The sequence below is a fragment of the Lipotes vexillifer genome, unplaced genomic scaffold (assembly GCF_000442215.2).
Source record: "Lipotes vexillifer unplaced genomic scaffold, Lipotes_vexillifer_v1.1 scaffold299, whole genome shotgun sequence".
NCBI classification, from domain to species: domain Eukaryota; kingdom Metazoa; phylum Chordata; class Mammalia; order Artiodactyla; family Lipotidae; genus Lipotes; species Lipotes vexillifer.
In genome coordinates, this window is record NW_006784347.1 from 3,399,542 (window position 1) to 3,423,113 (window position 23,572).

The 23,572-nt window shown below is 38.1% G+C and overlaps 1 protein-coding gene across 2 annotated transcripts in view; it reads left to right on the forward strand.

Annotated features, from left to right (window-relative positions):
* The window catches only part of PSMD12 (proteasome 26S subunit, non-ATPase 12), a 25,045-nt gene extending 1,473 nt beyond the window's left edge, over positions 1-23,572 (forward strand). The window contains exons 2-11 of one of the 2 annotated variants that reach the window (XM_007456788.1): positions 6,861-6,920; positions 7,345-7,473; positions 11,298-11,405; positions 12,942-13,046; positions 16,935-17,084; positions 17,173-17,307; positions 18,290-18,402; positions 19,404-19,578; positions 21,392-21,469; positions 22,676-23,247. In XM_007456788.1, coding sequence (XP_007456850.1) covers positions 6,861-6,920; positions 7,345-7,473; positions 11,298-11,405; positions 12,942-13,046; positions 16,935-17,084; positions 17,173-17,307; positions 18,290-18,402; positions 19,404-19,578; positions 21,392-21,469; positions 22,676-22,885 — 1,263 coding nt within the window. In that variant the 3' untranslated portion in view covers positions 22,886-23,247. Of the gene's footprint in view, positions 1-6,860; positions 6,921-7,344; positions 7,474-11,297; positions 11,406-12,941; positions 13,047-16,934; positions 17,085-17,172; positions 17,308-18,289; positions 18,403-19,403; positions 19,579-21,391; positions 21,470-22,675 lie in introns of both variants that reach the window. The other variant, XM_007456789.1, reaches the window with a different exon arrangement.

A 23,572-nucleotide genomic window follows, 5' to 3' on the forward strand; every position in this document is an offset into this window, starting at 1 on the left:
TTGTATTTCTTAGGTTCAGTACCCTAAGTGGAGGGAAGCCATCAATTCATCTCTGAGCTTTCTAGCTGCTACTATAAAGAAACATCACCAGTTACATAAAAGAAACATCACCAGTTACATAGAGGTTGGAAAACTCAAACACCTCCAGCGCAGGGCGGATAAACAATCTCTGACATTTATTGAGTGCTTTCTGCAGTGCCAGGCACTCCTGTATTAACTCATTTGATCCTCACCTTAGCCCTGTGAGGTAGGTATTATTATCATTCTTATTTTACGATAGGAAAACAGTCTAAGAGAAGTTGAGTCACATGCTCCAAAGTCATACATCTAGTAAAGTAGTGGAGCCAGAATGCAAACCCAGGCATACTGATTCTAGAGCTTCTGCTCTCACCGAGTGTCCAGTGAGCAAAGTGTAATGAAACCTGAACTTCTGAGCACCTGCTCAAGGAAAGAGAGTAGGAACTCTGCACCTCAGGTTAATCTTTGCCAATTGCGAATGGAGGCCGCGCTTTATGAACTCCTCTAATTTGAGGGAGAGACCAGGAATATGGATTTTTATATGAATTGCCTTTATATTTAGAAACTGGACACTGTTTTAAAGCACTGTTTTAAAGCACTGTTTATATTTAGAAACTGTTTAAAGCACTGTTTATATTTAGAAACTGGACACTGTTTTAAAGCACTGTTTGAGCCAATACGATGTAGATCAGACAAAACATATGTACAGGTCAAAGTCAGCCCCAAACCACCTCTTTGGAATTAATAGATTGATAGTTGCCATAAGGAAGAAACTAATTGCTTTAAAGGAGTACAGTTGTTCCAAGAACTGAGACTAGGGTGAAAAAAAATCTTCCCCTTACCAGTTTCTTCTGATAGCCTACTGTGTGCAAGACTCAGTCAGTGCTAGACTTTATGGGGGTATAAAGATTAGTGGACAAAGCTCTTGCTTTCAAATAGGTTATAGGCCAGTAAGAAAAAAATACTTCACTGCTACAGTTGTTCTAGCAGTCAGTATATGGCATTTATTTAGAACATCGCTGTTATGTTCAAGACAGTTGAGAAGATTTACAAACTCAAATGCCAAATGATTTTTGGGGTGTCAAGTGGGTGATGGAAATGTTTGAAACGGGGAATGTTGGGGCCTGTTAAACTATGTAAAATTAAAGCCATTTGATTTTTCTTTTTTTAAAATTTTATTTATTTATTTATTTTTGGCTGCGTTGGGTCTTTGTTGCTGTGCGTGGGCTTTTCTCTAGTCGTGGCGAGCGGGGGCTACTCTTCCTTGCAGTGCGCAGGCTTCTCATTGCGGTGGCTTCTCTCGTTGCGGAGCACGGGCTCTAGGTGCGCGGACATCAGTAGTTGTGGCTCGCCGGCCCTAGAGCACAGGCTCAGTAGTTGTGGTGCACAGGCTTAGTTGCTCCACGGCATGTGGGATCTTCCCGGACCAGGGCTCGAACCCGTGTCCCCTGCATTGGCAGGCGGATTCTTAACCACTGCGCCACCAGGGAAGCCCTGATTTTTCTCTTAAGCCACTTTGCCTGTCGAATAAAACAAGGTGTAGATATGGATTGTCTTTGTGGGAAGGCGGGGCAGGGGGAAGAGGGCTGGGGCATGGGAAGGTAGAAGGTTTTTTTAATACAGACCCACAGTTTTCAACTTCCGGATTAGATAGCTGTCTTAGGGTTTTTTAGGGTATGTTTCCCTGTTTTGCTTTCTATCCCTCAGTTTATATTATTTTATAGCCATTCTGCCAGTCATAAAAAAATACTTAAAGCATTGCATTTCTACATTGGAATGCATGGAACAATTTAGCATACATTCTTTTGTTTTTTATTTTGAGCCCAGTCAATAAAACTGAAGGAAGTTTTGTTATCTTCACTTTGCTTGTGAGAGAACTAAGGTTCAGGCAGCTTCAGTAGTTATCCAAGGTCTATAGAAGAATCAGATCAAGCTGAGGTCTCCTGACAATAGGTATAGTGTTCTTTTTGCTACATCCCATGGCTTCTTTAAGAGACTATCACTTCTGTGCTTACTTTCCTTAAGATATTTTTTATTTTTAATGTGAAAGACATTCGAAGATAAAAATTATATGTATAGAGAATTAATAAGAATGTATCAGGTGAGAATACCACATATAGCAGAAGCCTTCAAAAGTCAGACTGAAGTCTAAACCCAGGTGGTATACTTGCCAAATCTAGGCCATTTGAATCTCCTACAATTGTGACCTAGTACAGTTCTATCTATCTATCTATTTCTTTCTTTCTTTATGCATGCGTGCATGCTGCTCCTGGTCTTAGTTGTGGCATGCGGGATCTTTTCATTGCAGCATGCGAACTTCTTAGTTGTGGCATGCAATTGGGATCTAGTTCCCCTACCAGGGATCAAACCTGGGCCTCCCGCATTGGGAGCACAGAGCCCTACCCATTGGACCACCAGGGAAGTCCCTGACCTAGTACAATTCTGTTTCTGTGTCCTAACACTCACCTAGCAAATAACAACAGTGACTAATAATGTTAGCCATCATTGCCTTAATCCTAACACCAACTCTATGAAGCAGGAACTATAGATATTATTATATAAGCTCATATCACTGAAGAGAAAATTGAGGGTCAGAGAGGGTAAGTGTCTTTCTTAAAGTAACACAGTGGTAGATCTGGAATTTAGACTCAAGCATCCTGGCTGCAGAGCCTGTTTTTAACCATTACATTCTACTGCCTCTGTGATTGGTATTTGAGGACCCTGTATCAGATTGGTGAGATCATAAAAGTGATACTAGTTCTAGATAATAGTTGTTATTTCACCCTTGCATTAGGGAATTAAAAATTAATCAAATGAGAGCCTTTTCTGAACTGTAAAGATGTCGTATTTAACAGTTCTAATGCACAAAAGGTTCCCCTCCAACCCCTACCACCACCGCCTGCTTTTGGATTACCGTGTATATTTGGCACATAGTTATTTAGGGACTACTTGCATTCTTTTGTTTTTGTGGTACGCGGGCCTCTCACTGTTGTGGCATCTCCCGTTGCAGAGCACAGGCTTCGGATGTGCAGGCTCAGCGGCCATGGCTCATGGGCCCAGCCGCTCCGCGGCATGTGGGATCCTCCCGGACCGGTGCATGAACCCGCATCCCCTGCATTGGCAGGCGGACTCTCAACCACTGCGCCACCAGGGAAGCCCCGACAAGGATTATTTTAATGAGAAAAAGGAGTCACAAAAGTCACATGTTCTAACAACTTGGTTTTGATAGCTCTGACCACCTTACCTTGTTCCTCTGAGTTGAAAGGCAGCATTGAGGAGGTAGAATTTCAAGGAAGATATGTGAATAGATAGGAAAGGAACGAGGAAGATGTTTAGCCATAAGCTTGAACATGGAAGATTGGGTGGAAAAGTGGGATGGTTAGAGAATTGGGAGTTGTATTTAATGAAATTGATGGTAACGTTTCTCAGATAGCACTGAATTGTCAGCCATATAATTTGTCACATCCTACTTACTGTAACAGTAAGAATCAGGAATTGTAAGCCAAGATCAAGTGAATAGTTCAGGTCAATGTCAATCCATTGAACAAATACTGTGTGCAGGTTGGTGTAAGGGAAACAATCAATGTCCAGCCCTAAAGAACTTATAGACCACTTAGGAGGCAAGACATGCACATTAATAACTGTGGTACAAGGTATAAAGGGATGCTCCAGAATATCTACAAAAACACCATTATATGCTTGGGCAGGTGCAGAGCACTGAGCTACAGTGGTGAACAGTATAGACATGGCCCCTGCTCTTACAGAGTACATTCCAGTGAGATTAGAAAGACAGTGAACATTAAAATGGAAAAGAGTTTGGGGTTGTCGACTGAAAAAAATACACAACCTAAAGGTGGAGAATTATGTCTTATTTGGGGCATTACTGAGAACTATAGCCCAGGAAGGCAGCCACTCAGATAGCTCTGAGGGACTGTTCCAAAGAGGTGATGGCGGAGCCAGAATACATAGGAGTTTTGGCTGAAAAAAAACAAACGTGTAGTTGAACATCAAAAGATTACTGCTAATCACAAAAACAGACATCTCAAGTTAATGATTTTAGTGTTTTTCTCCGTAGGGGAAGATGCAGGAGCCTGGGCTTACTGAAATCATTTCTTTGATATGCATCTTAACTATCTAGGGCCAGTATCCTGTTTTACAGCTGCAACATCCTTTGTTTACTGAAATGGCAGGTGACATTCTTTGTCCACAGGGTCATTGCAAAGCAGAAAGTCAGTGGGCTGGAGTGTTAAAGGAGGTGCTGAGTGACTACTGACTTTAGAGAGCATTATCCAAGAACGCCTTTCTGAGAAGGTGATGGTGACGTTTAATCTTTTGTTGATATTGGTAGACCCCAGCTCTAGAGTGGTGTGTGATTTCTTCGTTGTAGGGTGCAGTTGTTTAAAATACATATTTCTGAATTAAAATACCATACAGTAAACTACATGCTGTTGATCACAATCATGTGACTAATAGTAATTACAAAAGTGACAAGAGGGGACTATCAGTAAATGGTATTTTGCATTTTAGCAATTTTTGCACTATATTTTGTTGCCAAGTAGTAACCATTTCCCTATGGAAATTACAGTTGACCTTTGAACAACACAGGTTTCGATTCTTTGATTTTTATGATTTATTAACCTTTAACTTTGGAGAATTTATAGATTTGTTCTTTGTTCTTCTGCTCTGAAGGACATTTAGCCAACATTTATTGTACACGTAAACCTATACAGCTTTCAGAACTGTTGCTCCCCTTTGCATGGGAAACATTGTTAAAATGTTAGTAATTGTATGTTTTAGATTTAATTAAAATAAATTCAGGGGCCTCCCTGGCGGCACAGTGGTTGGGAGTCCACCTGCCGATGCAGGGGATGCGGGTTCGTGCCCCGGTCCGGGAGGATCCCGCGTGCCTAGGAGCGGCTGGGCCTGTGAGCCATGGCTGCTGAGCCTGCGCGTTCGGAGCCTGTGCTCTGCAACGGGAGATGCCACAACAGTGAGAGGCCAGCGTACCGCAAAAAAAAAAAAAAAAAATTCAAACAATGCCTATACAGTACATTTTCTGTGCTGCCTAGAAAATTCATAGTTTAAAAGTTATCTTGGAAAATATGGGAACAGTATTTTGAAAAGTCTAAACATTATTTGTGCCCTTAATTCAAAAGCTGTTTAGTTTCTCTCAACAGTAAAAGAGTAGTACTCATGTACCATCTATGAATGTCATTAAAATAAAATTTCCTTTACGGTTAGAAAAGCGATTTATAAATGAAACCCTCCTCATCACTTCCAATTCATTCAGTGTTAGTAATATCAATATCTTAAATTAATGCAATCTTTGTGCTGTGGGTTGGTTTTGTTTTTATCAAAATGTGTGGTTCCTAATATGGCTTATTTTAGTCCTGGTGTATTATCATCTAGATTTATATTATTTGAATTTTGTTATTCCCATTTCTTAATGTATGCCCCAGGGAGAATGTTTTGTTTTTACGTATGAGATGGAGATTATTGTCAATTGATGACTTGGTATAGCATGCATGGTAATCTCAGGTAGGCTTTGTTTTCTTTAAGCACAATTAATTTCTAAAGTCATTGAAAAATTAAACCAGGGTTTCCTATCTTTTTACCACCAAATATCCTTTTTATTTCTCCTCAGAACTTCATGTTTTAAAATACTTTTGGTGAATTTATAAAGAAATCATCATTTTCCCATTTTTATTCTTCAAAGACACGGGTGACAGCCAGTTAAGAGTCTCTTCAGAACAAGATAAACAGGTGTTACCACACTGAGGTGATGAATTAGAATCCAAAACAAAGACTTGATGTTTTTCTTGAGTGTTAAATCATTGTTGTTCTAGAGTCAGTTTCTCCTAGGCATTTTGAAATGTTAAAAATAGCTTGTGGGGCTTCCCTGGTGGCGCAGTGGTTGAGAGTCCGCCTGCCAATGCAAGGGACACGGGTTCATGCCCCGGTCTGGGAAGATACCACATGCCGCGGAGCGGCTGGGCCCGTGAGCCATGGCCGCTGAGCCTGTGTGTCCGGAGCTCCGCACCGGGACAGGCCACAACAGTGAGAGGCCTGCGTACCGAAAAAAAAAAAAAAAAAAAAGCTTGTGGTATTTGTCTTTCTCTTTCTGACTTACTTCAGTCTGTATGACAGACTCTAGGTTCATACACCTCACTACAAATAACTCAATCTCATTTCCTTTTATGGCTGAGTAATATTCCATTGTATATATGTGCCACATCTTCTTTATCCATTCATCTGTTGATGGACACTTAGGTTGCTTCCATGTCCTGGCTATTGTAAATAGTGCTGCAATGAACATTGTGGGTACATGTCTCTTTTTGAATTATGGTTTTCTCAGGGTATATGCTCAGTAGTGGGTTAGGGCATCGACATATATACACTAATGAATGTAAAATAGCTAATGGGAAGCAGCAGCATAGCACAGGGAAATCAGCTCAGTGCTTTGCGATGACCTAGAGAGGTGGGATAGGGAGGGTGGGAGGGACGCTCAAGAGGGAGGGGATATGGGGATATATGTATGCATATGGCTGATTCACTTTGTTGTACAACAGAAACTAGCACAGCATTGTGAAGCAATTATCCTCCAATAAAGATCTATTAAAAAAAAAAGTAGCTTGTGGGCCCCAAGTTGGGAACCACTGACTTCTGGAATCCTCTGGAGAAGCAGGCAGGATCATGAAAAGTAGAAAAAGACAACAGTAGTCTCTTTCCTCTAAAATAGGCTATTGATTTTGTCTTTCTGTGTCAGAAACATCTTATGTTAGACTAAATTATTTGGTTTTGTGTTGTTGGTGTTTTCATTGTTCATTTACCTTTTGTTTTAGGAAGGAAGACTTCAAGAAGTCATTGAAACCCTTCTCTCTTTGGAAAAGCAGACCCGAACTGTGAGTAGATTATAACAGCATTGTGCAATTATCCTCCAATAAAGATCTATTAAAAAAAAAAGTAGCTTGTGGGCCCCAAGTTGGGAACCACTGACTTCTGGAATCCTCTGGAGAAGCAGGCAGGATCATGAAAAGTAGAAAAAGACAACAGTAGTCTCTTTCCTCTAAAATAGGCTATTGATTTTGTCTTTCTGTGTCAGAAACATCTTATGTTAGACTAAATTATTTGGTTTTGTGTTGTTGGTGTTTTCATTGTTCATTTACCTTTTGTTTTAGGAAGGAAGACTTCAAGAAGTCATTGAAACCCTTCTCTCTTTGGAAAAGCAGACCCGAACTGTGAGTAGATTATAATGAAAACCTCAATTGCCGTTAATTTCATTTGACACTGTTTCCATTAACTTTCAATATATTTTCATTCTTACAGGCTTCTGATATGGTGTCTACATCCCGTATCTTAGTTGCAGTAGTGAAGATGTGCTATGAGGCTAAAGAATGGGATTTACTTAATGAAAATATTATGCTTTTGTCAAAAAGACGGAGTCAGTTAAAACAAGTGAGTTCATGATTGATCAAAAATAAATACATTCAAATTTAAATAAGGACTTCCAGAAAAAAAACCTTTCTATGAATCTGTTTTAAATCTACTGTTAAATCAACATCACAACATTTAGAGAGTTTTTAAAAATTCTATCCGTATTCTCATGACAACTGCTTTTATTTTTGTCTTCTAATCTTTATATATTTGCATATTTTTACAAAATTGTTCTGAGTGTTGATGCAGCTTTCTTCTGTTTCCATGTTGCTCCTTCATATTTATTATTTTAAATGGTTGTGTTATAATCTGTCAAGTCGATAATCTGTAATTTACTTAATCATGCCTTTATTAAACACTTAATGTTTAACTTTTTTTTTTTTTTTGGCTGCATTGGGTCTTAGTTGCTGCACGCGGGCTTTCTATAGTTGTGGTGAGCGGGGGCTACTCTCTCTTACTGATTGATTGATTGATTGCTGCCTTGGGTCTTCGTTGCTGCCCGTGGGCTTTCTAGTGCAGTGACTTCTCTTGTTGCGGAGCATGGGCTCTAGGCGTACGGGCTTCAGTAGTTGTGGTGCACGGGCTTAGTTGCTCCACGGCATGTGGGATCTTCCCGGACCAGGGATCAAACCCATGTCCCCTGCATTGACAGGCAGATTCTCAACCACTGAGCCACCAGGGAAGCCCCTATTTAACTTATTTTTGAGGCCATTTTCAGACATCATTTTGTTAAAAATTTCAGACTACTCATTTTGTTTAAAGATTATACATGTTCTCTTTTGGTGTTTTTGTGAAGCTGGATTTTCTTTACTGCTTTCCTGTTCTGCTTGAGATATATTTAAATGATCCTCTATAGAAGTAGACTCCACTTTTTACATTTATATTTTATCTTTAAAATGCTGTTCTGAGTAGCTTATGGGTTTTAATTTTTTGCTTTCAAATGATAAAGGTAATGACATTGTAAAACAAGGTAGTAGTAGAACCAAAAAATAGAAGTACAGGGTTCTTGTCCAAAGCCCTTATTTTATTAATTAGTCTACTGTGAGAGTGAGCTTGATATTAGAGTGGGTTAAATTATTTTTTGCAAAAAACAAAGTTACTGTGATTGGTTTTTTTCCTTTTTCTTAGATAAGTTTACATGCATATGAAATTCACTGTTAAGAATTAACATAGATTTAATTGAGGCTCTCTAGTACATGTGAATGTGAAATTCATTTAAATATGACTTTTGCTGCTCATTTTTGTGGTTTGAGAGACTACACATGGATAAACCATCATCCTCCTCTGATTTTCTAAGAGACTTGCTTTCTATGGGACAATTTTGAAAGGGCTACTTAATTAGAAGTCTTGGGGCAACCTGGGTTAAAATAAACAAAAATATATGTTTTATATAGTATTAATATAAAGTTCAAAGCACATATCCTAAAATACAGATTTAATTTCGTAGAGTCATAACATTTTAGAACTAGTAGAGGGACTGTTTACTCTGTTACTTTTCTGATAGAGAAACTGAATTTTATATGTAAGGCTCTTGGAATGTGAAGAAATGTGTAAGTAACCTATAGCTTAGTACAGAACATAAATCGCAAGTAATCATAGCAATCTTTAACATGTCCCAAGATTGATTTTTAAAGTTTTTAAAAATTACTTGCATACATGGCAACATATAGTAAGTGACATTAGAATAGTAGAAATGCTAAGGTGTATGAAAAGAGGAAGAGAACGGTTTTAATTAAGTTTATTAGGGAAGGCTTCTTGGGGAAAGAGGTGGAGTCAGTGTTATAGCTGGCTAGTGACACCAGAACTGGAACCAGAGCTGCTCTTTGTGCCTTAACATGTTATGTCTTCACAGCTGGAAAGTACTTAGGGACTCCAAATATCTCTTTCCTTTTCTCATAATTACGTTTTACCTCAAACTTTTCATTTTTGCTTTATCGGGGTTAGAAAGTAGTAATCTTCTTAAAATAACCTTTTCTAGGTTACTTAAGATTAACATTTTCTAACTCACTATCACTTCAGCGCAGAGGGTCAGCATCACGCCAACTGTAACTTCCCTAATGACTTCCCTACAGTTTTTTTAGGGAGCAGCAAGATGTTCACTTATCATTAGAATATTGATTTGTTTCCTTTTCTTTTCCCCATCTGGTTTCTGTTAATGTATTTTTTGCACAGCTTTTAGAATGATCAAGTTGTATGCCCTTCTAGAAATCATTATTATAATTAGTTTTAGAGGGACCATCTGTTTTGTGAGAGACTAGGTGTTCCAGAGCTTTGCACTTACTGAAAGAGTTATATTTTACAATAAAACCTTCGCCTTCTGGAACTCCTGGGAGTCTCTAAACAGCTAATTTTCAGATAATTAAGTCTGATCTGAGCTATGTGAACATTAAGTGTTTTTCAAGGAAATCTTTGCAAGATATACCATGGGATTTATTTTTAAAGCTTTACTGAGATTATTGACAGCAAGATATTCTGTTTACTTTTCTGCTATCTTAAAATATGCTTAATGTAATTTAACATTTTCCTGATGACAGAGTCCTAATTATTATTATCAATGATTATGATATGCTGTTTAGAATCTAGATTAGGGGTTGGCAAACTATGGGCCAAGGACGAAATCCTACCTGCCACCTTTGTAAATAAAATTTGGGGGGGACAGAGCTACACCCATTTGTCATGTATGGCATATCTGTGGAGTTACAAAGGCAGAGCTGGATAGTTGCCACAGGTCTTCCCTGGTGGCGCAGTGGTTAAGAATCCACTTGCCAATGCAGGGGACACGGGTTCAAGCCCTGGTCCAGGAAGATCCCACATGCCACGGAGCAACTAAGCCCATGCGCCATAACTACTGAGCCTGTGCTCTAGAGCCCGTCAGCCACAAGTAGGGAAGCCCGCGCACCTAGAGCCCGTGCTCTGCAACAAGAGAAGCCACTGCAATGAGAAGCCCGTGCACCTCAATGAGAAGCCCGCGCACCACAACAAAGAGTAGCCCCCGCTCGCAGCAATTAGAGAAAACCTGCGTGCAGCAACGAAGACCCAAAGCAGACAAAAATAAATAAATAAATTTATTTATAAAATAAAAAATAAAAATGAATAGTTGCCACAGAGGATCCTATGACTCACAAACTCTAAAATACTTACTGTGTAAATATTTATAAACATATACAGAAAAGGTCAGCTGACCCCTGACCTAGATCATAGACTGTTAGCACTGGAAGAAATGTAGTACAACCTGCTTGTACTACCTGTCAGGGAACTGTGGGCAAGAGATGCTGAGCTTTTCAGTGTCGTGTTTTATTGAGGTGGGCGTGGCTGGCTGTGGCTCCTGCTCCCCGCCCAGATGGTGGAACTGTCTTACCTTCTGCTTCTGCCACCGACTCTTTTTATGGCTTCACTGCTGTCACAGCCACTGTTAAACTCTGCTTTTCTCTCCCCCCACCTTTCCCTGCCCTTAATCTGTTGCCGCTTCTTCCATACTTTTCTTCTTGACTGTAAAAAAGCTAGCCAGCCAGCCTTCTATAACGGACATTGCCAGACATGCCTCTTCCACCTTTCCTGTTGTGTAATCAGCTCACCCACCAGTTGTAGTGGAGAAGGGTAAGGTCTTTACACCTGAGGTTTTCCTAACCTTTACTGCTTTGTCACTGAGTATTCAGTACTTCTTAGCTAAGGGTTGCAGGGGTGGGGCTGGGGGGGTTGATTTCTTATATTTTTTTTAATCGGCAGTTCAGTATCTAGAGTTGCTTGGGAAAACCAGATTTGACCACAGCACTTCCATCAATAAAATACTTCCTTTTCCTGTATGAGGAATGAATTTAACTTATGAATGGTTTTTATTATTCTAGGCTGTTGCAAAAATGGTTCAACAGTGCTGTACTTACGTTGAGGAAATCACAGACCTTCCAATCAAACTTCGATTAATTGATACTCTACGAATGGTTACAGAAGGAAAGGTAAGTTTTCTATTAGCAGAACTCACAGTAAGTACTTTCTTACCTGTATTCAGAGATACTTATATGTTTAAACGTTTTATATAAGTACATATGTATGTGTTTTTAAGATGGAATACACAGAATTTTGTCATCTTAATCTAACCCATATCTTTGTAAATACATCTCCTTCTAGTGTCTTCCCATATGCCAGTGAATATACTGAAATTTTTCTAGAAATTAGTGATCTTATCCCAAATTTACATTTGGTAATAATTAAACATAAGGTTATTTTCTTCACGTGGCCTAGATCTGCTCAAGAAGTCTATGTTTGGGATAGCTAAGGTTTCTTAGAGCGTTTACAGTGTGAGGTTAGATTTCAAACTTTCACTGTCTTGCCAGAATCAATCTGTATTTCTTTTGATGCCTGTGCCCCATCCCCACCCCCAATCTAGTGTTTCTCTAAAAATGGCAAGTATGAAATGGTGGCTATGGTAGATACATTTCTTTCTAGGTAGATTTTTGTGGTTTGAAGACAAAAACTTAGTTTATATATAACTTACTGCCTCTTTTGATAGTTTAGTTCATTAAACGTTTATTGAGCACCTACCTGTGTTGTGCGAGGTCCAAAATGGGCAGGACGCTATTTTTAACCTCAAAAGAGATCAATCATGGAAATAGTTACTCTGCTGGTCATGACAGTAGCAATGTGCTTGCTGTTCCCTGCAGCACAGAGGTAGAGGTTGACTGGCTGAGGACCCCAGGAAAGCCTCAGAGAGTTTATGGTGGCTCAGCTGGCTTTTTAAGAATGAATAGAAATTCTATTGGGCCAGAGAATAGGGAGAAGTGCATTTAATACATAGGGGAAATTATATGCAGAGATATCAGAGTGAGGAATACTTAGTACATTTAGGAAAGTGTAAGCAGTTTGTTATCATTGGAGATTAAGGATTTGGGACTGGAGTGGGGAAAAGGGGTTGCTGCAGAGCAAAGCCTAAATGGGTCAGCAAGCCCAAGCATGAAAATTAGTTCCCTAGACTTTGTTAGGCTATAGTTATATTTTTAATGTTTAATTTGTTGGAAATTATAAATATACTAGCATTACAAATGGCTACAAAAGATGCTAGTAACTTTAACTTAGCAAGATCAGATGTTTTTAGAGAAAGTAGCCTTGCATTTAAAGAGAAATCAGAATGAGAGTATTGGTTGAATTATAGATAATAGACTGCATATGCTCTTTGCAAATAATCAGTTCTTTTAAAGGCACTTTCTGTGCCATTTATTTAGTTTTTGGTCCTGTTAGTTGTTAAGCACAGTGATTTCATACTTAGATTCTCAAAGCAAAGTGCAAAATATGGATAATGTTTTATAGAGATATTTTCTTTAAAATTATGTGATTGTGAAATGTAAAATGTCACACAGTGCTGTTTGTACGTGGAGGATAAAGTGCATGACAGCTGCAAGAGAAATACCTTGTTTGAATAATAGTTCAGTTCTACCTTTTCAATTTTAACACGTTTCTGTAGGAATTTAGATAATATAAACTTCTCGTATTTATAGATTTATGTTGAAATTGAGCGTGCTCGGCTGACTAAAACATTAGCAACTATAAAAGAGCAAAACGGTGACGTCAAAGAGGCAGCTTCCATTTTACAAGAGTTACAGGTAAGGTGCTGCATTTTAGAGTATGTAAAATTTTACACTCAGTCAGCAGTATTTTGGGAATTCCCTGGCAGTCCAGTGGTTAGGTCTTGGCGCTTTCACTGCCGAAGGCTCAGGTTCAGTCCCTGGTTGGGGAACTAAGATCCCACAAGCCGTGTGGCGCAGCAAAGAAAAAAAAACAGTCAGCAATATTTTCTTGTAATTGCTTATTTTGGCACCTTATCACTTTCTTCTGAACCACCAAGATTAAGAGTACTATAGAGTGTGAGGTTATTTAAGTAGCTGGAAGTTGTGTAATTATGGTCCCAACCAAATTTAACTGCTAAAAAAGTTTTGAAGAAAAGTAGGATCAACAAATTAGTCTTAACTTTGTGCCCTTATTTGAACATTTTAATTCTCTTTAGAATTTAAATAAAACCAGTAATTCATGTTTATTTACTTATGCCTTAGGAATTTACTGTTCATCGTTGGCTTCATTTTTAATTCATATTTGATTGGTGGTCAACTTCTAGTCTATATTGGTTTAACAAAGAAAAACTCCTTCATAGTTTGCTGTGTTTCAGGACAGTTTTTAAGAGAGGCCTTAAAATGAGATAGCAGAGTGCTAATAAATCTGAGAAGAGCCATTTCTCCTATCAGAAAAATGTACATAAACTATGCTCAAATTTTTTTTTTAATTTTATTTATTTATTTATTTTTGGCTGCATTGGGTCTTCATTGCTGCTCGGGCTTTCTCTAGTTCCGGCGAGCCGGGGTTACTCTTCGTTGTGGTGTGCTGGCTTCTCATTGTGGTGGCTTCTTTTGTTGTGGAGCATGGGCTCTAGGCGCACAGGCTTCAGTATTTGTGGCACGTGGGCTCAGTAGTTGTGGCTCACGGGCTCTAGAGCGCAGGCTCAGTAGTTGTGGCTCGTGGGCTTAGTTGCTCTGCATCATGTGGGATCTTCCTGGACCAGGGCTCGAACCTGTGTCCCCTGCGTTGGCAGACGGATTCTTAACCGCCCTATGCTCAAATTTTTGCTTATAATTTTAGTCCATCAAAGGCTCCCCGTTAAGTTAAATCAATTATTTTAACTTTTCGATCATGTACCTTATCCATTTTAGATAAAGGAAAGGAAAAAAATAATACTGGAAGGAACTTGTATGGCATGCATTGTGTTTGTTGTCATTTTTTAAAACATGTTCTCTATATACTTGATCTCATTTAATGTTCACATGCAACACTATTTTTATCCTCACTTTTCAGCCAAGGAAATTGTGACTCAAAGGAGTTAAGTAACTTGTTGGATTACCACTAGTTCTGTTTGGCTTCAGGCTCCCCACCCCGCCAGACACACACCTTTTTTTTTTTTTTCAATTAAAAGCCTTTTTTTTTAAGAGTATTTTTAGGTTCACAGCAAATTGAGTGGGAAGTACTACCCACTGCTGCCACAGCACACACAACCTCCCCTACTATCAGCATCCCGAACCAGCGTGGTGCATTAGTTACAGTCAGTGAGCCTGCACTGACACATCGTTATCACCCAAAGTACAGAGTTTTACATTAGGGTTCACTTGCGGTGTTGTACACTCTACAGATTTTGACAAACATATAATGACGTGTCTCCAGCATTGTAGTATCATAAAGAATAGTTTCACTGCTTGTGAAGACCCTTTGTGCTCTGCCTATTTATCCCTTCCTCTCCCTAACCCGTGGCAACCACTGATCTTTTTATTCGCTCCATAGTTTTGCCAACCAGGAGGACTATATCTTTTTATTTGCTCCAACTCTATTTGCCAACCAGGAGGACTATATGCCTCATGATTCAACATCCCCTGTGAAGTATTCTTGCCAAAAAATTAATCTCAGTTATATAACGCCTCTAGGTTTAACTAGCAGTTTTTAAGGTATACCAGGGACAGAGGAGCCTGTTAAATGATACCACAGGGATGCAGTCTGCAAACTTCAGACTCTAGAAAACTATAGGATGATTGACTTGATTTCTTCAATGAATAAATGGCAAGGAAAAAAGAGACATAAGAGACATATCTACAAATTGCAAAGTATGAGCCTTATTTGGATTCTGAGTTGATTAAAAAAATAAATGAGACTATTGAGGAGTGACTAGATATTTAGTGATATAAAGAACTTTTAGGTATGATATTTTTTTCAGTTTATCTTTTAGAGATGCATATTGAAATATTTATAATATCTTGTCTGAGATTTGCTTCAAAGTAATTGACACATGGAGAGTGAGTGAACATGTCAAAATGAAACATTTATGGTTCATTGTGTTTGCTTTTATTTTCCTTAAGAAATTGCAAAGGAGAATTAGTGTACGTGGAGTGCTTAGCACAGTGCCTGGCACACAATATGTTGAATAACTATTAAAAAAAATAACGAAGGACAAGACAGTGAAATAAAAACATTTCAGACCAAATTGTAGTAATAATAGCCTTACTTCATTCTATTTTGTAAAAGTGTCATTCTAGATGTTATAAATCATTTATAATATATGTATGCCAAATATTATATTAGAAACTTTTTCATAGTATTTGATATAATTGATTCTCTGTTATATTTGTGGGCATCTACTGTAACTCTGCATTCTGCATCCATAAAGGGTCATATCAGCCTTGTCATCTGAATTTTAAAAAGACCTGTGCCTCTTTTTTGTATAATGGTTTCAACTATTATGTAGTTAGCTTGCAACTGATATCTTTTTTCATTTTTAGAATTGTCATTTCCTTATTAGCCATTAGGAAAATGCAAGTTAAAAACCATGATGAGATACTACTACATGCCTATTAGAATACCTAAAATTTTTAAAAAATACTGACAATACCAAGAGCTGTCAGGGATGCAAAGCAGCTAGAACTCTCATAGATTGCTGATCAGTATGCAAAATGGTGCAGCCACTCTGGAAAACAGATTGGCAGTTTCTTATAAAGTTAAACATACGCTTACTGTACAACCCAGCAATCCCATCCCTGGGTACCCAAGAGAAAGGAAAATTTATGTTCACACAAAACTTGTCCACTGATGTTCAGAGTAGCTTTATTTGTGATAGGCAAAAGATTGAATCAACCCAGTTGTTCTTCAGCAGGTGAATGGATAAACTGGGGTTCATCCACGCATGGAATACTACTTAGCCATAAAAAGGAATGAACTGTTTGATTTATACAACAACTTGAATGAATCTTATTATTCAAAGCATTATGCTGAGTAAACACAGTCTCAAAAGGTTGCATATTATATTCGACATTCTTGAAAAGACAATTCTGGGGGACTTCCCCGGTGGTCCAGTGGTTAAGAATTCACCTTCCAATGCAGGGGATGTGGGTTTGATCCCTGGTCGGGGAACTAAGATCCCACATGCTGTGGGGCAACTAAGCCTGCATGCTGCAACTACAGAGCCCACACACTCTGGAGCCTGTGCGTCACAACTAGAGAGAAGCCCGCGTGCCGCAACTAAGACCCAATGCAGCCAAAAATGAATGAATGAATGAATAAATAAATAATAATAAAGAAAACACAGTTCTGTGGTATTGGAGGACAGATCATTGGTTTTCAGGGGTTATGAGTGTGACTGTAAAGGGGGCATGTGAGGGAGTTATGCGGGTGATGGAACTGTTCTGTGTCTTGATTGTGATGGTGGTTGCATAAATCTGTGCATGTGTTACAATTATTAGAACTTTACACTAAAAGGAAAAAATCCATTTTACTGTATAATAATTTTTTTAAATTGTAATTTCCTGGAGGAAACTAGCTTTTTCTATCACCATCAACACTCTCAATATGCGTGAAGGTTCATATTATTTATCAAGTGTGAATTTTTAATGTCTATTTAATTTTGTTGCAATTTAAAAATATTACTAAAGATTATAATCTTAGTTGGGGGCTTACTCTGCTAGGTGGAAACGTATGGGTCAATGGAAAAGAAAGAGCGAGTGGAGTTTATTTTGGAGCAAATGCGGCTCTGCCTAGCTGTGAAGGATTACATTCGTACACAAATCATCAGCAAGAAAATTAACACCAAATTTTTCCAGGAAGAAAATACAGAGGTAAGCCTATCTCTTACTATAAGTTTACTTCGGAAATGTTGGGGGGAAAACCCTGTAAACCCCAATTTGTTTTGTCAATTTTTTTCAGAAATTAAAGTTGAAATACTATAACTTAATGATTCAGCTGGATCAACATGAAGGATCTTATTTGTCTATTTGTAAGCACTACAGAGCAATCTATGATACTCCCTGTATACAGGCAAAAAGTGAAAAGTGGCAACAGGTAAGAATATAGTCTTAAACTTGACATTGATACTTATTAGGAAGAATTTGCATTTTTTGAAATAATTTTAACTTCAGTAATTACATGCAGTTGTGTGGTACTGCTTTCTGTTCAGTCTGTTGATAGTTCACTTTATCCTTACTGATTCAGATGAATTATTTATTGCCTTTGAAGAAATGTAGGCTTACTATTTAAGACATGTACAGCAGGTTACCTTCTAACAAAGGTCACAGATAAAGACCTAGCATTACTTTGGAAAATTATTTTGCAAAGTTTTTGAATAGATTATATGTGGATTCCACATTTTTGCTGCTAACTTGTTATAAGAACCTATTTTTATACATTTATTTAAAAAAAACTGTTTGGGGGAGGGATAAATTAGGAGTATGGGATTAACAGATACATACCACTATGTATTATATAAAATAAACAGCAAGGATTTACCCTATAGCACAAGGAACTATATTCAATATCTTGTAAAAACCTGTAATGGAAAGGAATCTGAAAAAGAATAGAGATATAACTGAGTCACTTTGCTGTACACCTGAAGCTAACACTAAGTAAATCAACTATACTTCAGTTTAAAAAAAAAAAGCCAACCCAGGTAGTAATTCAAATTAGCAAAGATTCGGGAATTCCCTGGTGGTCCAGTGGTTAGGACTTTGTTTTTTCACTGCTGAGGGTGCAGGTTCGATCCCTGGTCGGGGAACTAAGATTTCCACAAGCCGTGCCGTGCAGCACAGCCAGAAAGGAAAAAAAATTAGCAAAGATTCGCTGCATTTGTTTTATAATAGTTTTATGAAAAGTAAACATTAAAGAAAAGCACTGTGAAGAGCAATCTGATAAGGTTTTTCCCCTGACTTTTGAATACAGTATTAAAAATGAGTATATACAATTATTCCATGAATTTTCACTTTCTGCCAAAGTTTCCATTTTGTTTCTAGTCTTGTATGTAAACTGTTGCATTGTACAACCTTTTTAGGCCCTGAAAAGTGTTGTCCTTTATGTTATCTTGGCTCCTTTTGACAATGAACAGTCAGATTTGGTTCACCGAATAAGTGGTGACAAGAAGTTAGAAGAAATTCCTAAATACAAGTAAGTACTTTTATAATTAGTATAGTGTGTCTCAGTAGAAGCACCAAGAAAATTGGTTAACCTAAGTGTATACTTCTTAATTGGTTATTGATAGATTGTATTAGAGAATAAACTAGAGAAAATAAGTGTTTTTTTAGGACTACATTTGAAATTAATGCAGTGAGGTTATAACACACTCCATTCTAAGCCACTTATCGAGTAGAAGTCTTATTTCAAACTCACTTTTGTTTAATTAATCATTTGATAAATTTTATCATTTGTAAATGTTTGGGGCTTTGTGATTTTCAGAAGTAGATGCTTCTGAAAATCCATTATATACAACATGGGCTTCCCTGGTGGCACAGTGGTTAAGAATCCATCTGCCAGTGCAGGGGACACGGGTTTGAGCCCTGGTCCGGGAAGATCCCACATGGCACAGAGCAACTAAGCCCATGCGCCACAACTACTGAGCCTGCGCTCTAGAGCCTGCGAGCCACAGCTCCTGAGCCCGCGTGTCACAACTACTGAAGCCCACGCGCCTAAAGCCTGTGCTCTACAACAAGAGAAGCCACCGCAATGAGAAGCCCGCACACCGCAACAAAGAGTAGCCCCCGCTCGCCACAACTAGAGAAATCCCGTGTGTAGCAACAAAGACCCAATGCAGCCATAAATAAATAAATAAATAACAAATAAATAAATAAAACAGACATAGGCTTTATCATAAGCCCATTGTGCTTTTTTTTTAAAGCTTTTTATCTGTTTCATTAGTAAGTTTACAGTCAATTAGTCCAGAGATTGGCAAATACAATAGAGGAGATAGCAAAATGATAAGTAGGGGAATGTGCTTTTCACAATTACTGTGGAAAAAATGGTAGTAAAGTTGGTAAAAATAAGTAATAACTTGTATCTTGTTCTACAAACAAAACTGTAAAAATCCTCTTTGTTGATATTTTAAAATTTGCTATTAGATGCAACTTAATTTTTACAGATTTGGAATATATTAAGTATTCTTTAATTTACAGGGATCTTTTAAAGCTTTTTACCACAATGGAGTTGATGCGTTGGTCCACACTTGTTGAAGACTATGGAATGGAATTAAGAAAAGGTTCTCTGGAGAGTCCTGCAACTGATGTTTTTGGTTATACAGAGGAAGGTGAAAAAAGGTGGAAAGACTTGAAAAACAGAGTTGTTGAACATGTAAGGATCTGGCATGATGGAGATGACAATTTAGAAGTAAACTTTGGCAAATTTGAGCATAAACTTTTATTCCTCAAATGTTTCTTTTGGATGTTATGTCTTTAATTCTTCACTTCAGGATTTTTTTTCTATGCCCAATGTAGTAGTGATGTAAATTTGTTGTTCAGATGTTTATTGTCTTATTTCCCAAAGCATATCAGAATTTATCTTACCCCTCTTGTCTTTTTTTCCCCACCTCCTTTTAGCTTTTCAGAAAAGATAACTGTGTTAGCATGCTGCATTTTGAGAGGACCTCTCAAGAATCCAAAGTTTTATAGCATATAAGTCAGAAGGAATTTCTTAAGAATGTGAGGGATGGATGGGGGTGGAGGGAGTATGTTCTTTCTGGTACTCGCTGGGTAGTTTTGGAAATGGGTAGCATGTCTTAAACCTGACCTTTGATCTTCTTTGTGTCACTACAAATTGAATTATGTCAACATTTATTCATTAACAAACATTTATTGTGAGGCTTCTATATGCCACACACTGTACAAAGTGCTGGGACACATGGGAGAATACGACATGGTCCCTACCTTCAAAATGCTTAAAATTAAATCACAGTGGAAGATGCATTTATAAATTATGTATTATGGTACAAGTATACATGTACTAGAGGGGAGCACAAGGAGAGAGTTGATTGGTTCCACCATGAAGAATGGTCAGGCCGGATACATAGGAATAGATGTGGGAGGTAAGATTTGTGAGAAGAGTGTGTAGTCAGCAGGCAGACAAGGGAGGGCAGTCCCCGTAGGCAGATGGGGTGGTCTGCGCTGGGGCATGGAGGCAGCAAACCAGCAGGGGAACTTGGGGACCTCCAATGAAAGGGCTCAGTGAGAAAGGAGGTTGGAGGTACGGAAAAGGGCTGGGTCGTAACAAAGCTGAGAGGATAATGACCAGGCTTGTATTTTATAAAGATTCCTCTGGGAGGAAGTGTGAAGAGTGGATTTGGAGAGAAAAAAGACCGGAGATGAGACTAGCTAAGTGGCTTTATGGGCTTGAATTAAGGCAGTAGCCAAGGTATTGAGGAAGAGTGGGCGGAATGGAATGAACTGTCTTAAAGAAGAAAAGTAACAGAATTTGGTCATTGGTTAAATTTAAAGGATGAAGGAAAAGCGGGGAGTCTTGAGTGATTCTTATGCTTTCTGAGAGGTTGGTGTTGCCCTCAGCCCTGATTAGAGATGGGAGGAGGTGCAGCTTTTTCAGAGATGAGCTCATTTTTCTCCCCACCATCCCCCTTTTTCCTTGTGAGTGCTGCTGCTTTGTTAATAGCATTAACATTAAGGATAACAAAGGGGCGTCTCTCTAACTTTAGCACCACTTCCAGTGAAAATTAAGAGTTTAATTTTGCGTTATCCTTACATAGTTATAATGATGATAAGGTAGCGTTTTGAGATGATTTTGATCTTTTTAAAATTTTAGCCTTTTAAACATTTGTGTCATAATTAGAAAAACTTAACTTTAGATTCTTGCATTTAGCAAAAATAATACGGTTACAACTTTTAACAACTAATTTAGTTAAGCCTATATTTTGACTATATATATTTTAGAAGAGTTGTAGAGTGTACTCAGAATAACTAAAAATATCCGCAGAAGCCAAAATATCTAAATATTTAGTTTCGTCATTGACATTTAGAACCAGCTTCATTCCAGTGGTGGACTATAGCAAAATAAAAGCTCTGAGTATTGACATTTTAACTAAACCTATTTGGTTATGAAAACAAATGGGATGGGCTTTTGGCCTTACTGACAGCTGTGCCCTCTATTCTGTCCTCAGAATATTAGAATAATGGCCAAGTATTATACGAGGATAACGATGAAGAGGATGGCACAACTTCTGGATCTGTCTGTTGATGTAAGTAGTAAACGTTGTTTGTAACCATTCATTTTGAAAATCAATTGACTTGTAAAAATTGAGCAAGAAAATCAATTTTGTTTTATTACTTAATTTTAAGTTTAGGTGATAGTTTCCCCAAGCTATCTTGAATACCAAAGAGTAGCCTAAATAACAAGTTTATAGCTACATTAATATTATTTATACTAGTTAAAATCTTCACTTAAATATGGTAGTTTTACAGTGATTAATTTGAAGATAAAGTATATATTTCTATAATAAATATGTCTAGGTTCCCAAAAGTGAACTGTAGAAATAAAACATATGAGGGAGACTTGATTGCAGTTCACCTGAAAAGGACCCAGGACGTGTTAGAGGAATATCATCTTCAGGTCTGGTTTTCATGTTGGTAAAATGTACAATAACAAAGAGATAGGAGTTAAGCAAAGTGTATAATAATGGTCTGAAAAGCCATTTCTGTCACCAGAAGGAGTCTGACAGTTTAGCTGAAAAGGAAGAATCGTGGAATGTTCGGGTTAGAGGGCTTGTTCCTCGGTTAGTTCATTAGCTCTTCTCGTTTCTGGATGAGGGTGCCTGGGTCCTTAGAAGTAAAGTGCCTTCTCTTTGGCTACAGAGTTGGCAAGTGGCAGAGCATATATTCTAACCCAGCATTTCTGGAAACAAACTAACTGTATAATACTGCCTTTTAGGGGGAAACGTAGAAGGTAGACCAAGTTGCTGTTGGCAACAGGCTCTTGGGCAGTACCCACAGCATTAAGTTTGCCGGGAGGTTCAAACTGAATGCTGACTTTGAGTGTACTCATTCTAATCATTCCCTAGACTCTTAGTAAAATAAGTACATCATTGCAGGAAATCAGCAGTTTCTAACTCTTAATGAATTTTAGCACATTCTTTTTTTTTTTTGCGCGGTACGCGGGTCTTTCACTGTTGTGGCCTCTCCCGTTGCGGAGCACAGGCCCCGGACGCGCAGGCTCAGCAGCCATGGCTCACGGGCCTAGCCGCTCCGCGGCATGTGGGATCTTCCCGGACCGGGGCACGAACCCGTGTCCCCTGCATCGGCAGGTGGACTCTCAACCACTGCGCCACCAGGGAAGCCTGAATTTTAGCATATTCTTGAGTGAAGAGTTTAGAGAATGCTTTCCTTAAATTTTGTTTATTGATAATTAAAATTATCTTGTCTTAATCCAGTTTGTCTCTCTCTTGCAGGAGTCAGAGGCTTTTCTTTCGAATCTAGTAGTTAACAAGACCATCTTTGCTAAAGTAGACAGGTTGGCAGGAATTATCAACTTCCAGAGACCCAAGGATCCAAATAATTTATTAAATGACTGGTCTCAGAAACTGAACTCATTGATGTCTCTAGTTAACAAAACCACACACCTCATAGCCAAAGAGGAGATGATACATAATCTACAATAAGTGTCTCCATGCCCTTGGTGCTTTTAGAAAAGAGTTAAAATTGGAACTCATTAAAAAAGAAAAAGACTTTTATGGTGTATATGTTGGGTTTTTTTTTTTCTAAGCTCTTTTGTCTAAAATTTAAAAGCTAGTGAATATGTTTGAGGCCCCTTTTGATCTTCAGTTCCTCGATTTCATTGTTAACTTTGCATGTGCAGTTGGTGCAAAGATATATAATACATTTCTATTGTCTGAGTACTCAAAAAATTGTCATAACTTACCTAAATACGTTATTCTATCATTTGAAACCTTTTTAGCTACTATTTGTTTCCATTCAGCTAACAACCATAACTATAATAATAAAAACAGTATATGCACGTTTACCTTCCATGGTTACCTGTGTTTCTAAACATTTTGTGGGATAGTGATTTAAGTGTTTTTTAAATAAAATTAATTTTGTTGTAAAGCTATTGATTTTTTAGTAGAATTTAAAAAGCAGCATAGAACCTGTAAGAACATTTGGGATAAAGTTGTGATTTGTGAAGAATTTGTATTTTAGTATTGTGGCAGAAAGTCTCTAGATTGAGTGTGTACAGAGCTATCTGGTAGGCTATAGACTTTTTTTTTTTTTTTTTTTTTGAGTCAAGCTAGTTTCAATCACAGTAGCTTATTGGTACCCCCTTTCCCTGACTTGACCAGGTGTTGAAC